The sequence below is a fragment of the Parasteatoda tepidariorum genome, chromosome 11 (assembly GCF_982258835.1).
Source record: "Parasteatoda tepidariorum strain Cologne lab strain chromosome 11, Ptep-v5.0, whole genome shotgun sequence".
NCBI lineage: Eukaryota > Metazoa > Arthropoda > Arachnida > Araneae > Theridiidae > Parasteatoda > Parasteatoda tepidariorum.
Genome location: NC_141765.1, coordinates 79,198,332 through 79,216,837, shown reverse-complemented (window position 1 = coordinate 79,216,837; position 18,506 = coordinate 79,198,332). Strand labels below are relative to the sequence as shown.

The window sequence follows — 18,506 nt, the reverse complement described above, 5'->3', positions numbered from 1 at the left end:
AGGACATTATTATATTTGATTTTTGGAGTTAAGAAAACTTTATAGTATTCAAATAATTTTTAAGAGAAATGAACTTTTAAATGAAATTTTGAGTGTTTTAGAACTTTTAAATTATCTATTATAGTATTCTTTTTAAGTAAGATATATTAATTTCCATCTTCTGTGATATTTTGGTTAAAAGGAATTGTCAGCTTATATGTTAAATATTATAGATATTCCTTACATATTGTTAACACTTAAAGAGGGTTAGCAACTGATATCTTTTGATATCAGTAGTGGTTGATAGTTGATCTTTTGATATTGATTTATGTCTGTCTCTAAAAATGCTTCCAGCTGTGCAAAATAGTTTTAATTTTGTTAAGTTAATAAAAGTGCAGTGGATTTAATGAAACTTTTAACTGAATTGATATTTATTAGCAGATTGATAATGTTTATTAATTTTAATATTTTTAACTGCATATGAAATTAAAGAATAAAATGCTTTAAATTTTTAATGTCTCAAATCGACACATGAAGGCTACTTTTTCAGAGAGAATTTAAGGAGGAAAGAATGTTTTGTTCAATGCTCTTATGTGCTATATGTAATGCTGCATAAAAGGATAGTACTGAGAGAGTCCACCAGTAAAATTCATTACCAGCTAGTGTTTGGACATGCTTTCTTATTTTAACTATTGATACATCTCTCTTTTTGTAACATAACAAATTATAAGTTTACTAGTTCTAGAACTCTTAGGTTTCCCCTTTTATTTATGTATGTTTATTTATGTATTATGTTTATTTCCTCCCTCTAGAAGTCTGATATTAAATTCATTGTTTTTGTAAAATCTGCTGATGGTGCAATTTTTCTTTTCAATAACTCAACTGAAAGACTTTCAGCTTCATTGCTAATGCACCTTTTGCTAAAAAAAATTTTTTTTCATTTAATTTCCTTGACAAGTTGCACTGCTGAATCAGAATCACACTAGCTGTTTGTGTATGTTAGAGATAAAGCAGCTCAGATTATTGTTTCTTTCTTCCTTACTGTGATATCGTACAATTAATAAAATTAGTACTTCACTTACTTACCTGAAAGAAAAGGGCTTGTTTCATTGTTCTGGTGATAATATATAAACAGCACCCTATTCCCTAAAGTTTAGTATTGCAAAAGCCAAACCTGATTATAAATATATTTTATGCCTCTCTAGTAGCAAGCTAACTTGACATAAAGCAATGCAATATTTTAGTGCTCACAAATATTTCTTGAATAAATTGTTTTGTATTTTATTTGCTTTTTAATAGCAATATTCATAAAATTTTAAAAAATTCTAGTTTTAATCACTGATTATTAAAGAAAGAAAAACAGCCTTTAAAAATTATATAGTAAATCTACCCGCATTCATCCCTAAAAAGGTTTCATCTGGTTTTACTCCTTGCAATGTTTGCCTATCTAACTTTTATAGCCTATAGGAGTTTTTTTCTTCATCCTCTATATTTGTCAGTATCAGTTGTTGAAAGAAGTTTCATGTAGATGACAAATCTGCTTTATTTTTATGTGTACTAAGCACCTATATTTTCTGTCACATTTCAAGAAGAATTTTTTTTCTATTTGACTTGCACATTGTGAAACTTACTAATATAAACAGTGAGCCTTGGGTGTGACAACTGTGATAAAATGTGAATCCACAAATGGAAAGTGGAAAACATTCATGGCAACATTGAGCCAAACTTTTGGGCATGGATTTGAAATTTTCAGAAATTCTTGATTCTTTATTATCTTTAGAAACTTAATTGCACTAAATATAAACTAGAGTAAATAATAGTTTAACAATAGACTAATTTAAAGATGTTACTCAGTGTTGAATGTTAATGAAAGACAACACATTTCATTGACAAGTAAAAATAAATAAAACAAGTTAAAATATCTGATCAAATTTATTGTCTATATTAATTTTGATAATACAATTCAATGTTTTTATTACAAATTTTACTCAAGTTATTAAAAGTTTTACAATCACACTTTTACATTAAAGAACATTAACAACAAAGAAGAAAAACAGGTGCTATTATTATTATCATGCTTTTAAAGATGATAAAGCATGCATAGTGCGATTCATAATAAGAATTACATTTCAAGTAGATAATGTAAACATTTAATACCTTCATTGTATCTAACAATAAACAAACATTTTATTGTGAACTACTCATATTATGTATCCAACATCAGATTTACAAAAATATAACTTTGACATCAATTTTAGAATATTTAAATGTTCAAAAAGTTTTCAACTCTTTTTGTGAATTGCTCTTTTACAAACATATTGGCACTAGGGATGAGATTGGCTTAATCTGATGCATTAATTTAAAATAGATTTGGTCAGGCTTATGAATAAATTTTTATGTAACATAAATGAAGATTTTTTGTGTTCAGTTGCCCTGCGTGTAAAATTTATAAATCAATAAACCTGTTATTAAAATATAACTTTAGGGTTATTAAAGGGGTAAAAAAAACATCAAAATCTGACAAATCATCAAAATGTTTCTTGTCCAGAAAATAAAACAATTCATAAAAATTATTTTATCCAATATAGGTTTGGGCTATTTTTAAAGTCTTATATTAGTATGTCATTTTTCCTGTTTCTGATATTTGAAAGACGTTCCCGGTGTATATTGATGGTCAAAGTGCATTGGGTATAACTATTTTTTTAAGTGTGTGTGTTTTTTTTTTTTAAAGAAATATATGATGCTTTTCTCTCTGTAATTTACACTTTAATAAATTAAATGCTTTTGATGAGAAAGCTTTTGCCTGCCTAGTTCATCATGTTACTTTAAATATACACTCATGGACAAAAAAATTAGCTCACCAAGAAGGAGTTGTCAAAAGGAAAAAAATTTTTACATACGTAATGACTACTTTGATATAAGTAAATGATTTGAAAATCAAAGAAAAACGATAATCTTTGATTTTCTAATCTTTTACTTATATCAAAGTAGTCATTACGTATGTAAAATTTCGTTTCATTTTGACGACTCGATGGGCTAATTTTTTTGTCCATGAGTGTATTATCACTCTTAATCCATATTGGCTGCCAAATTTATTTTAGGTAGAACTTTTATAATGTTTATAGAAATGCACTTAAGTTTTGTCACTGGTTTAGCTTAACTTAATTCTGTTGTCATTGACTTCATAATGATTTGCCAGATTTCGATAAGGATATTTTTTCATTTAATTTGTAATACCTAACGTATATTTTCTTACTATCACCTTTTGGGGTTAAACAAAACTTAAATGACTGTTGTATTTATTTTTTGCAACCTGACATAAATCCTTTTGGGTAGACTTATAAGAGCCACTGTGAACTAAAAGCAAGCCTGAACTCATCTCTAACTGGATGTAACAAAATCAAAAATTTAATCTTTTTTCATTTTGTTGCGTCCAATTTTATAGTGTCTGAAGGTTGCACTTATGAAATGGCATAAAATCATATTGCATTCCTAGAGGTGCTAAAATTAGTTAAGAGAAAAAGTTTACAAATTTGGCATGCATATAAGGTTGAAAAAAACTTTTAAATGTATTCAAATATTTTTTAAACCTCTAGTACCCAAAACTGCTTTGGGGTGGGATTTTTTTTTTTTTTTTTTAAAATCTAATGTAAATCCATATTTGTGTAATAAAGTATTTGTATGAGCCGAAAAAATATTTTGATTTTTATAGTTTTAAACTTTGCACAGTATTGTTAAGTTTTATTTAGCAAAATTGTATTAGTGTTTGGTGTATTAAAAAATCCAATGCTTTTAAAAATGATATTTTATAAATCTTATAATGCTTTGCAAATAAAGAGCAAAGTGAACATTTAATGCAGTTTTTGTTTCCTAATATTGCTGTGAAAAATGTTATTTAACGGAGAAAAAAAGTTAAGTTGGTAAAACTTTCTCATTACCGTTGTAATTTAAAACAATCTTCAAAACCACTTTTTACAAAATATTAAGTTACAGATCTAATTCCGTATTAGGATAATGAACAAAATCAGATATATATATATATATATATATGTACGTACACACATAAATTAATGTGCAAAAATAAATAAATTTCTAATTAGTATATCTTAGCCTGGTTTTTAGCATTTAATAGTCAAATATTCTTATTCTAATTTCAAACAGTTTGAATTATCCATTAGCATATACAGTCTACGCTCTTTAGAACGGCTCATGGCTAATGCAACCCTCTTATTATGACTGCTACATGAAGCCCCATTTGCTGCTTCGTAGACACGATGTTTAACGCACATTAGAACATCCGGACTGAACCGTTAGTTCCAATATAGCGTCTGAAATCTTGTTACATTTTTTTTTTAATTCCCGGAAAATGACTCCAAAAACAAGTGTAAGACTTGTTTGCACTTTCAAAATTAACATTTTTACACCTGTTTGGAGCAAACTATTCAAAACACTATTTCCTTTGATATTACCGCTCAATAAACATGAAATATCTTGAATTCTTTATAAATGAAGAAAGAGTCATGGTCACCCATTCTAAACCTCGAAGGTCCTGGGCGTAATCTATGGTCAAAAAAATTTCAAACTATGGATTATTTAATGAAATTTGTATTGTATACTGCCGTGCAATTGGAAAACCAACGTAAGTGACAAAAAATCAAAATCGAGATATTTATATATTTGGCATCTTTGTATGGCAATCTACATATTGCAAAAAAGCAATAAATATAGCAATAGTAGGAAAATAGTTGTCGAGCCATTTTTCTCGGAATCAGTTGCGCTGTTTTATCAAGTGCGTGGCAGTATATTGCTGCGTCATTTAGAAATCAGAGTTTCCTGTGTAATCCTAACCTTTCAAAAGTTCAATATATTCATCAATAATATTTTTCTTGTTTGAAAATTGTATTTACTCTTTTTGTAAAGCGTTGTAAAATGTGGTTTATTTTGGAGTTGAAACACGTGGTATTCTTTTTTATTTAAGTTATGCTCGTTCTCTGGACAAAAATAACTGCTCCTGCCTAATGTAATGCTATATGCTTAGAGCGGAAATTAAAACTTTTAAAGGTAGGCAATTAAAGAATAACACAAATGGCTAAATTACTCAAGATTCTGTCAAGCATCTTGTTTACAGTAAAGAATCCTCATAAAATTCTAAAGGCAGAAAAACAAAGTGTTCTTAATTTCATGGCACTCTAATGTAGGTAAACTTTGAAGAAAAAAAACACTGAATGAATGTCAATGCACAATCTTAAAAAAAAGAATTTCAAATGACATCTTTTAACTTTTTATGTACTATAATAAATAATATACTTTATTAACTGCGTATTTAAAAAACTTCGTATTAGTCACTTTCATAATTCTATTTAAAGTGTAGCGTGTTTTTTTTTGCCCAAATAAATGCAGTATTTATGAAATATTTGCATTAATTTAATGCAGTCACGATAAAGTGACCTCACGTTTTAATCTCTATATCGAGCGTAGACTGTATTTTTTAGAAATAGATTTTTTATGTAATATAGTTTCAAATATATTGTTACGATCGATTTAATCATTTTTGCTTAGAGATAGTTTAAGTATTTTTAATAAAAAATTTTAACTAAAAACAATTTTTAACATTCACTGTTTTTTATCAGGTCAGGACAAGTGACTAAAAAATAGTTTAGGGCACTAGGAGGTTATCAAGGGAAAATGTTATCACATCGTACAATTTTGTACATACACTACTTGCAATTTTTTGAATAAAATTATTATCAACTACAGTGCTGGAAACATAACAAAGTGTGAGTTAAAGGCATTAAGACATCAATCAAAACTAGGATACACTACATCGTCTAAGTGCTCATCGTTTTTTTTAATCTTCAAGAAAGATTTTCAATAAGTTTTGGCGCTTGAAATTTTGCAGTTAATTTTTATGACTTTCTCAATATTTTAACTATTTTAGTTTTGTTGGTTCTTGGAAAGTACAAGCTTCAACACTGACATGAATCATGACTAGTTGCATTTGAACTGAATAGTTTCTCCAAAAAAAATAGGCTGAAAGAGTTTTGGAAAAGTTTGAAACGTACTTCCAGATACATTGTTTGTGATAAAGTGGACATGTTATGTAACAGGACGTATTATGAATTATGACAGTTCTCAAAAGGTAGGAAGAGATCTTAAATTTTAGTAATAACAAAATATAAATTTAATGCGCAGTAAAATTTTTAGAGTACATTTATAATTTTGTCTAATGACACTAATCGACATAAATTATATCAAAAGTTTTCCTTAAATACCTTTTAAAAAAAAAATTTTTTTTTTATTGAAATGTTCTAATTTTGAGCATTTATTCTGTGAACTAGCCAATGTAACAAAAAAAATAATTTTTTTTATCTAGTTTCCAAATGTTTTAAAATAAAAAATAAGAGATTAAAGTTTCACTTGGATGATTATTTGATTATATTCTTAAGAGATGACAGCATTAGATAAATTAATTTTGATTTTTTTTTTTAATCCAACTAAGAATATCAACTAAGCCTCTGTAAAGAAAGTAATTTTTAAAAAAAATGTCACAAACAAAATTTATATTCGTATTATCGGCAATCAAAATTTTTATTACTTTCTGACGCTTACAAAATAAAAGTTAATAGAACAAAACTAAATAAATTTTTAAAAACTACGATTATAAAGTGGACTAAAAAGATGAGAATATAATTCTATTGAAGCTGCAACTCAAACAAAAATTGTCTCATATTAAATTCTTTATTTTCTTTCAATTTTAGAAAAAAATATTATAAGGCTAGTATATCGAGTAAATGAAATCTCTTTTACAATAATCAGCAAAACTTAGTGAAAAGTTGTAACTCGGATTAATATTTCTAAAGGTGGAAGATTTTCTATGCTCAAAATCTGGAATGTCCAGATCTGAAGATTTAAATAATTATTAACATTCACAAACACTTAGTGTTTTTTGATGTTTATATATATTTTGTATAGATTTATTATGCTGTGTAAAAAAACATAGTATTGAATGTGAAACTTTATAAATTAGCTGTAGTTAATTCCTACCATTTGAGAACTACCCATTATACAAACACTCTATTTTATACTTAACTTTTGTACCAAAGTACTTTCTTCATACAGCTGACACTTTTCAATTTAGTGGCCAATTTTTGGATTTAATATGTTTTATCCTACCGTAAATTAAGGTTTTGTTAAAACTTAACAAAGTCAAAGCTATACTCTGAAAGTTTTACTTAATATTGCATTTCACACGTTTAAATATTTTTCCGACACTGTAGTCTCCACATACCGTTTACAAAATCGTGATGTATAAATTACATCAATATAGCTAAAAAAATTTTGATCGTTCTAATATTAAAAAAGTGCATCAAAAAGAATTATACAGTGAAATCTCTCTTGAGCGACCGCTCTCTGTTCCACAGTAAAATGCTTGTTGATGGAGGTTGGTCGCTGTTAGAGGTTACCTTCATTGACTTCAAAATTTTTATTGAAGGCACATGAATTTTCGCAAATTATTTTAGTTTTTGTCAATGTCATTTTCTTGGTACAGAAATGCCACTTTTGTTGACGTAATGAAAAGACAGATCAATGAATAAAATTTAGCGTCTATTAAAATGATTTCATCTGATATAATTGTGTGTAAAAACAAATTCACCAATCATGAATGATAAAGCTATTTTGAATACATAAACAATTATGTTTTTTGTTTAAGTTTGCATTTAATTTTATATCATAAAAATTAGTTAGCTTTAAAAGATGAGAAGAGGTTTTTGTTTGTTTGAAATGCTTAGTTTTTTCTAAAATAACATTTTTCTAATTTAACTTCCAACTCTAAAAGTTAATCATTGATAGCATCATCTTTAGTGCACCCTGAGGTTGTATCTTAAATAAGAGCCTCACATAAATATTTTGAATACATTTTAATCTACTTATTTGTTTTGATATTTCCTTATTTGACCTTTTTCGCATTTGGTTATTAGGAGAGGTTGTCTCTCCTAAAGATTTTCTTCAAAAGGTCCTATCAAAAGTGGTCTTAATAACAAGTGGTCTTTCCTGGAGGTTTCACTGTATTTTCATTGAGCTACTAATTGTTAATTTTTCCCTCAAGTTTTTGCTAGTGTGAAAATGGTAATTTTAAACCTTTATATCCCATTGTATAAAAATACTTCTTCATGCCTCTCTACGAAGCACTTTCTACTAACATCATAAACTTTTCGTCATAAAAAACCTCTAAATAATTTTCCAAATATTTAGTAAACATCAGGGCTGATTGTGCTCCGGAAAAATCCGGATTTTTTGCTAGCCGTGATCCGGAAGTTTCCGGAGATCTAAGGTTCAGACGTTTCAAAAAAATCATTGATCACAAAAGTTTCCGGAAATCAAATTTTCAAAGGTGGAACTTAAAAATGCAGTTTATTTTATTTGTTTGTAAGGGAGAGCCAGATAGATACTTTATAAGCTTATATTCAAGATTAATATTCATTTTTATCAGTAAATAGTTATTGTAATCATAAACTCAAGAAAGAAAGATAGATTTGCAAATTTCAATTACTTCTCCAGGTCATCATTCGTCTGTGTAAATGGTATAGGTATGTGTAAAATTTTAAATATATTTTAAGTAATCTAAGAAATATTGAGAAAAATGAGGAAAACCTTGTTTAAATTTTTTTCTAATTTTTCGATTTAAAATTTTTTTAAATTTTTTTTTACGCAAGAAATTTTCCGGAATCTTGACTTGAGCTCACAATCACCCCTGGAACATTAAACCTATTTTTCAAAATGTAATGCAAGTTTTAAACATCTTTTAGTTATTAATTACAAAAATATTGATCGAAGTATTTCTTGATAATTCCAAGATACAGTAAACTTGTTAAGCTGATTACCTGTCTAAGTTCATTTTAATAATCAAGTATTAAGCTGGTTAAAACAATTTAATTTCCCATTTATAAATTGTTTACTTGTCTAAGTGGACCATGAAATTGTTGCCATGCAAGTGGTCAATGCACACAGGTTTTACTATATAAGATAAGTATATAACTTCTTTTTATAGTAAATTTCTTTGTTTTATTTTAAAAATTTTTACAATTTATATTTTTTGTTATTCGAATCCACTAGCAATATACTCTTTTTATAGAAAGAGTTAATTACTCTAAACCATAGGTTCCAAACATGGTCCTTCCCCATTGCAAAGGGACAAGATTCAGAGCTTGTAATATTTGTTTCTCTTAAAAACTTTTTTTAACACCCACTTAATATTTTCCTGTTGAATTTATGCTCCTCTAAAGTGCTGTTCTACTAAATTATACATGCATTATTTTTTTAAGCCATTTATTATTCAAGAATTTAAAAATAAACAAAAATTTACATAATTTAAATTCATTTAATGAAGAGTTTTTTTAATATATTATTAAAATAATTACTGTCATTTCTCCTTTGTTTAATAATTCAAAAGTATATTATCCAATTACATTTTAATTTAGATTTCTTATTGTTAACTATCAATAATTAAATTAACAAGTTAATATAGCTATTTGAATATAGCTATTTAATATAGCTTCTCAGTATTTGCTGTACTAAACAGAGATGATGGATTGCAGTTTGACTTGATTACATTCATAAATGAATCACTATTTCATTTTTGTTATGAAAAATTAGAAAATATTAAAGTATTGAATTTAAACTTCAAAGTGAAAAATTGCGTAATCGCAAAAATGTTTTTAAGTGGCGGGGAAAATTTTTTTGACTTAAAGAGTGAGTGGTGATCAAAAAAAGGTTGGGAACCTATTTTATAAACTGAGGAAATGAAGAAAACTGTGACTTGAAAGAACTTATTGTTAGTTTCGGTTTATTACTTTTAAATAATAATTTTTTGATAAAATTACAGTACTTTGAATTTTTCATAACAAGATGGTTTTTATGGAAAATGAGAACATCTTTTTCATCATTATTTATATTCACTTTATGGTTTTAGTGGAGTGTAGAGAATTAATTTGACTTTTTCATCATTTGACGAAAAAAAAATAGGATTTTTCTTAAATTTATTGAAAACTTAAGAGCTTATCAAAGAAAATTCTGTACAATTTTGTCAAAAGTCATAGTATCAGAAGAGATGCAATTTGACTAGCTATATATATATGTATGGGAAGGTGGGGTAATACCGGATAGCTAAGATGTTTGACCTAGAAACTGTCTTGTTTTGACCAAAATACTCCTTGTTCAGTTGTATGCAATGTATCATTCTTGAAAAGTCACTGTTTTATATTTAAAAAAAATTTCTAGAGAAAATCAAACCACCCAGTTTTACCGAGTACTAAAGTTAACTCTATGGAAAATTTAGAAATACTAGAATTTCAATCAAAAAGTAACAGATATTTCTATTTTATATGACAATTTTAAAAGAAATTATGTATGTAGTTCACTTGTGATATAGGGGGTAAAGGGTAGGAGAGGGGGGGCCTGATCAATCAAACGATATTGTGTTTACTAATGTTTTTTCAAAAGAAAATGGCAAATAATTTATTTAAATCTACATAAAAACTATAATTTTGTATAAGGGATCTACAAAATATGAAAATAAGGATTTTTGTGCTTTGAGGATGGAGCCTGTAAAACCTTTATTCAGCCTTTGATCTTCTTCCCCATTGCACTGCAGCTTTCGTAGGCCCAACATAGACATGTAAAGGCCAGACTTTACTTTGCGAGCTGAGGTTATTGAAACAAAACAGAACAATGCTACTTATCGGGCTAAATCGTTATTGCTTCTTGAGGTTGAATATTTAGTAAACGTATAATAATACGGGCAAAAATTACTTTTATAATTATAATGAACATTAGAAATTAACAGAGAACATTAGAAAGTTGACGTAGTGAAACAAACTTATTTAAACAGACGCTGTGAATTAATCAGAAGAAAAAAATGTAAAATAAGGTAGGTTCTTGATTGATTAGTAAAGTGTAAATCAAAGTTTATCTGCTAGAAAACAGAACTAATTTCGCCAAAGTCGAGCTACCCGGTTTTACCCCCCATATATATGTACACAAAACTGAAAGGCTTGCCGCACAGTAATGATAAGCCATCTTTCCACATTTTTCAAATTGTTTCTGGTGAAAAACTTTTTGCAGATAATACAATGTTTCCATGCATCTAATGGAAATTTAAAAATAAATCTCCAAAATAATATTAAGGGACAATTCAGTAAAAATGTAATTTTAGAAAAACAGGGTATTTTTTCAGATTATGTCAAGCCTTTTTATTAAGTGCATATGATATGAGAAAAAATATCTTTAAGTTGTTAATTATTTTTAAAATTAAATACTTAATCAAAAATGCTTTTATAAATTTATCCATTTACTAAATCTTTGGGGAACGGGTAAATTTTAGAATCATTATCAACATTTTCACTAGAGACATAGCTTGCTAAAATTAATCTTGTTCACCTGTGGATGTGTTTGTAGACGAAGCTAACGTATTTAACATTACGAATTATTTATAACTGATGAATTGTTTGAAAAGAATACATTTCTTATCCGTTGACTTAAAAAAAAATATCGAAAACTTCATTATTAAAGTTTAATTATATCAGTTGTGTAGTTTTCTTTGTATAATTTACAGGGTATCCGCGCACCTGGAAAGTCATGATTTTAACTATTTGAAAGAAAAAAAAAAGAAAAAATATCATGGAAAGTCATGGATTTAGGTCACCAAAAAATCATGGAAATAGGTCACCGAATTTTCAAAATGGATTTTACTCCTCCCCTAATTTCATGGTGTTTCAAATATCTGAATTTGTAACAAAATCCCCACTCACAGTCATGTTTTATTAAAATATAAATGTTTTTATCATGTTCTTTAAAAATTATGGTGCTCTTTCAAAAAATGAAAGACAAAACATTTCTAAAGAAGTTTAAAATCTTTTAAACTTCTGCGATTTCAGAATTTTTATTATTATTTATTTATTTTATTTTATCAATCTAAAATTCCAGCTGAAGAAAGCCAGTCATTGGAAATTTTTTAAATTCCAAAATGAGAACAGAAAAATCAGGAGTATTTCTTTCCTTTCCAATGAACAAGAAAGGTATATTTAGATTATAATTCTGCTGGAAAAAAAAATGAAAAACAATTAATTACTTTTGTATTTTTTTCAGCTATTTTATTGCTTCAACTCTTTCTTTACTCTGTTTTGTTAAATTCAAAATCTGTAACTATGAAGATGCAGAGTATAACTGTTTTGGTTATACCTATCACAATGTTTTCACTACAGCGACAGAACGCGAGAATCTCGTATATTTTTTTCTTTTCTCGCAATAAAAAATGATTAACGCGAGAAGTTCACGCACTCTATCAATTTCAAAATGCGCGAATTTTGGAAAAGATTTCGTCTTTCGCCATTTTGAATAAAATCCGTTTCACTTTTCTTCCTTTTTCTTTCATTATTTTGAACATTGGTCCTTGTTATCTAGCTTCCCTATTTATCAGTATTGTTCAGAACCAGTGCGAACAGCTGACCCCCCCCCCCCCGAGCCACGGAATCCTTTCAGAACACATTTCTCTGCAACCACGTGTTCACCGTAGGTAAGGTTTCTTCCTGTAAGGCGTTTACATTTTTAATGCATGAATGTAAGATGGACAAATACCTTGTTAAGGCGACATCTTCTACTCCGTAACGGACAAATGAAAATGAAACAAATGTCGGTAGAAACGGTCAAAACGAAACAAATACGGATATTTTTCAGCCAAATAAATATAATAGCTGATGAAAAAGTAGATATAGAACATTTTCCATATAATGATGCAGCAAAAATATTCAATTAGAAGATGTGAAAAATGTATTATAATTAAAGAAATAATTTTTTTCCAAGTCTATTCGTGTTTTTTTTATTTTTAGAAATCTCACTTAACTTTTTGAAATCTCACCCTGTTTCTGAGAAAGGGTGAGCAGGAGTCTGACCAGACATTTTGTGAAAGGTCCGTTTTTGTTAAATTGTGAAAAAATTACAGACCCCTGATGAATTCTCTCCCATTTTTTTTTGTAATGAATACACTATCATTTCAATGAATGCTATTATAATGCCTTTTTAAATTTATTGTTGTGTTATTGTCGGGAGAAAATAGTAACTTCGTTAAGTCATGGAAAGTTCTTGGAAATTAATCATGGAAAGTCATGAAATAATAAATCTAAAATGTAGCAGATACCTTGAATTTAAAAAATTTATTCATTGCAATTATTGATTTCTAGTGCACATTTATTCGTGCGGGATTTATTGCAAAACAAATCATTTCTTTCAATTGTAGATAGAAGAATTAGTGTAATATAGAAATTATTTTCACTTAGAAGAATTAGTGTCTATAATTCGAGTTTTCGTTTATTTTTAAAAAATTCTATCACAACTGCTTATGATATGTAAAGTTAATTAATGTATTTTTATACATACAAAAGAATATCAATACTATGTTTAAATTAGCTAAAGAAGTATTAAAATCGAATGTTGTAGAAATGATTTTCTGACATCCATAAGATCAGAGATATTTTTATTCGGTTGGTTTTCTAAAAGGCGACAACTATTGTTATCAAGTGAATTGTTTTTGGACAAAAATGATTTTAAAACATTTTTTCTGTTCACCTGGAAAGTCATAGATTTCCTTATTGAACAAAATTTGTCATAACTATTTTAAAATAATCATGGATTTAGGTTGCGGAAAAATCTCATTTTTAAACTGGAATTTACCCCTTCCGATTTCACAGTGTTCCGAATTTGTTACAAAATCCCCACTCATATTTTATTAAAATAGAAAATGTTTTTATCCTATTCTTTAAAAATTACGGTGTTCTTTCAAGAAATGAAAGAAAGAGCATCATTTCTAGAGCGAATTATTTTTTTAACTTCTGTGATTTCAGATTTTTTTTTATCTAGTTGTAATTTATTTTTTTACTTTATCAGTTTAAAATTCTAGTTCAGACTTTTTATATTACGCTTACTTTTAAGAAGATATAAAAATAGATTTAAATAACTACATATATCTGACTGTATTTAGTTATTTGCTTTTGTATTTTTGTTAGCTATTTTATTGCATCTACTCTTTCTTTACTCTGTTTTTTAAGTTTAAAATCAATAAATATGAAGATGCAGAGTATAACAATTTTGGTTATACCTATCATTTCAATTAATGTTATTATGATGCTTTTTTAAATTTATTGTTGTGTTTTTGTTGGAGAAAATAGTAACTTCGGTAAGTCATGAAAAATTCTTGGAATTATTGATGAAAAGTCATGGATTTGGGAATCTAAAATGTAGCAGATACCCTGTCTGTAGCAGTGATACACTTAGACCTTTGCGAGTAGTTGATTTATTAATTTTTTTAGGGCTATAAATAGCACTTTAAATAACCTTATATATTTTGTGAATTATCTTTCTATTGCCAAGTATGAAGAAGCATAATTTTAGTTAATTTTTGAATTAAGCTGTTACCTCCGATGAGTTTGACTGTGTGTGTTGTCTGATAATTGAGATTCTACTGTGTTTTCAGTTCTAATTTGAAAGGTAAATTAAAAAATAAACAAAATATTTTCGTCTTATTAGAAATTAGCATTCTTAACAGCCAAAATAATTGAGTGTTTGACTGTTTAATAAATATACTAGTAGAAGGAGTAAAATATAAGCTTTCACCCAAATTTTCTTAAAAAAAGTAAAATACTTTTAACTATATTTTCTTTTATAGAACATTGTTCTGACCCTGATCTAATAATATTTGTTTTTCAGTTAAATAAATTTTACTAAAATAAAAGTAAACTAAGTATATTTTACTAAATAAAAGTATAGCCACGAAATTATTACATCATAGTAGGTAATTGATTTATTTTATTTTAATAATACATAAAAATACATACATTTGAATAACTTTACCTAATAGTTTTCTTGCCTGATTGAAAGTGGTATTTTTTTTAAATTCAAAAAAAATTTATAAATTTTTTTTTTCAATTTTTATTACACATATTTTATATAAAAAAAACTAGCATGACGAAGCTACTATTAAAATAAATAGGTGTTTATTGTAGATAATTCAAAATAAAGAACAAAATTATTTCGTATAAATCTGCAGTTATGTCAAATATTATTACAGGTTTAAAATTATTTCTATAATTTTTTTCATCTTTTAAAAAAGGGCTTTCTATCATCTCTTTCGAGTATACAATATATTATAACTTTCCACACTCAATCCATCTTCTCTTCCCTTTCAAAAACTTTCTTTAAATCATTGGATAGGTTACTAATAAATAATTTTCTTTTTATTGAAACTAATTACTAGAGTAATAATAGAGTTAGAAAAATATATATTTTCACAAATTTCAAAATATCTAATGACAAATTAGACTTTTACTAAGAATTAAAAGCTCCAATTTATTACTTTGATTAAAAATGTTTTTTTTTTCGTACTTCTTTTGGTTATAAGTATCTAATTACCTGGTAATTACATATTTGGAATATTATTTATTTTATTTATTCATAAGTACACACATTAAAAATAATGAATGTTGGATTAGTTTAAAAAAACACGTAGCGTATGTACAGGATGAGGCATAAAAGCCAGGGTAAACAAATTTTATTATAACTTTATTAAAAATAAATAAATTGATAAAATATAAAAAATAACAACAGTAGACTAAGAAATTAACTTTTATGATGCAATAACTTTGTCCGAGTTTTTTTTGACACTGTATTAAGTGAACTATATAAATTATACCTAATTCTAAAACATCACATTCGTTATAGTTGATTGTTGTACAAATGAAAGTTACTTTCTGTTTCAAATAAATAAATTTCAGTAAGATACTTCTTACTCAAACGCTTAATGATCCGCAATCTTAACTTTCTTCCAATAAAAAAAAGGTTTCAAAAAGCTTACATTGCATGCATCAACATAGATTTCATGTTAAGTGTTTTATTTTTGCCTACCAAATTTTGTCTTAAACAACATTTTAAAAATAGAGTATCATTCATTAAACGGCTTAATGTCTTTGGCACATTGTAAAGAAAAAAAATTACCACGACTCCTATTCTGATTGAAGCGCTGTAGTAATTTTTTTCTTCATTTTAAGCAACATTAAAATATGAGATAATTTAAATACACAATCGACATAACTTTAAAAATTTTATAAAACCATTTGCCTCTCACAGCTCTAAAATGGGTTTTGCATTCTTTCTACTTCATATCAATGATATGATTTGAATTAATTTTGCATACAGTATATGCAACTTCTTATAACGGTCGTAGAACAGCCAACCCAATTTTTGGGCTTACGACTACTAATGTTCATCTCCATAGCCTTGTAATTTTGAACCCAATCCAGAAGACAAGGGAGCTCCTGGATCAAGTATTTGGAGAAATTTGCCTTCGTGGAGGACTTTTGATGGAACTAACCTTCGTTTGCGTTGCATTGAGAGGAAGACCACGAGAACCTCCCACGGTTAGCCTGACGGCAAGGGGACTCTAACCCATGATCCGTCTACCACTGAAGATATTTCACGTCGGCACTGTGGTTGGTGCCAGCCGGAATTCGTATCGCTGTCAAATATTTCATTTTATCCTTATAATCGCTGGAGCCCGGTTCACCTCATTGGAAAGTGAGCGCTCTATCCATCACGGCTCTTCTTTTAAAAAAAATTCGATTTTATTTTCCATTAAAGACACAATTTTACAATTTAATAGAGCGAGCATGCTTCTATCATTGATCTCATCATTATTATTTTAAATGCAAATGTGAGAATCATTGTAGAGTTACAGAAGCTCACCACCTCGTGGTTGAACTCATCTCTTCGCGATTTATTAGCACAAGAGCCGGCTATGCTGCACATAGTCGGGTTTAGCATTGTTTCATTTTATCCTTATAAGGTTGCTTCTATTTTGATTCTCATGATTACAACGACAATAAAAAAAGCATCTAATAAGTTAACGAGAACTTTTTAGATGCGGTAATTACAAAATCTTTTCCATTAACAAAATCTGTTTTAATATTTCTCTTCCTAACTTGCCTTACATTAAGATTTAATATTGTGCTAGAGAAACGTATATTAAACTTATGGTCCAAGCACTTTTTTGGCCATTGATATTTAAAAACAATTTCTACGAATTTGCTTCAACCATTTGATACAAAATTAAATTGAAATGTATCTAAAAATATTACATCTCACCACTAATTATAAATGTTATTCATAAACATAGGCGATACATCTGCACTTAAAATATATCGTTTCATAGAAATAATTATTAGGTGGGATAGCTTTTGGCTATGTTTCTGAGAAAATTTAAAATCAGCTTTTATAGAATTTTGTTTTCACATCAAAACTTGATTTTTGAGGGTAGTCTTTAAACTAAGTATTAAAAGCTGCATAAAGTTTAAAAAATATAAAGGCACAAATCAAAATTGTAAATGAAAACTGAACTTGCGGTGTCGAGTTGCAGGCATCACTCTCGCAGAAACACATAAGACCTTTTCCTTCAGATTCCAACATACAAACATGATCAACTAAAAAAAGATTTATCTGAAGATTGGAAGTGCAAGTACGTCGAACAGTATCTGAAAAGGAAGAAAAATACACTCCTTATATTCCGCGAACCAAAGGCGTTGTGGGAAGAGAGCACACTACAAAAGTCAACATTTTTGATGGACCATCTTGATGGTAACCATCAATAATTCCATCATGAACCATTTTGATGATAACCAACATTACACCCCAATGTAAGAATTCCGACTAATTTATGATGCTCCAATATAAGAATAGCAACTTGTTTTGATGGTTTGTTTATGCTGAACCATCAGAAATTTCCATCATACTTTCTTAGAAATCAAATGTTGGAACAATCATGGGACAACATGAAAAAAAAATTTTTTTTTTTGATGGTATATTCCTGCTGAACCAACAATAATTCCTATTAAACCATCATGGAAATGTATAGTTGGAACCATCACGGATTGTTGGTCCATACGAATCAAACTTCTCTTGATGGTTAGCCTTTATAGTATTAAAGTAGCATTTTTCATCATGGAGTGATGGAAGTTTGTTGGCATATCAAAACCCATGAACGCATAATGGAAAATGTTGGATGATGACCATCATGAATCGCACTGAAACCTACATGAACCATCAAAATGTTTTGATGGGACCATCAAGAATTTTGACTTGGGTAATTAAGTTCGACAATATAATGCATTTTTTTTCATGCTGCTCGTTTATTTAATGAAGAAAAAAAAACATTCTTAAACTTTTTATTTTGCACATAACTCGATATGAGTGCTTAAGAAAATGGGCATAACACTTGATTCCGTTTATCAAACTGCTCCTTGTGAAAATTATTCTTTTTTTATAAAAAATTAATTAATGGATACAAATGAATTTGTAATGTGATGCTCGCCATACAAACATGATCAACTCAAAAAAAAGGTTTATCTGAAGATTGGAAGTGCAAGTACGTCGAACAGAATCTGAAAAGGAAAAAAAATAACCATATACTCCTTATATTCCGCGAACCA

The 18,506-nt window shown here is 27.9% G+C and overlaps 1 protein-coding gene across 2 annotated transcripts in view; it reads right to left on the bottom strand.

Annotated features, from left to right (window-relative positions):
* Positions 1-1,892: 1,892 nt before the first annotated feature.
* Positions 1,893-18,506, bottom strand: part of LOC107436184 (UPAR/Ly6 domain-containing protein qvr) — a 77,767-nt gene continuing 61,153 nt past the window's right edge. Inside the window, exon 4 of one of the 2 annotated variants that reach the window (XM_087154776.1) lies at positions 1,893-18,458. In XM_087154776.1, the coding sequence (XP_087010902.1) occupies positions 18,352-18,458 (107 nt within the window). In that variant the 3' untranslated portion in view covers positions 1,893-18,351. The remainder of the gene's footprint in view (positions 18,459-18,506) is intronic. The other variant, XM_016047788.4, reaches the window with a different exon arrangement.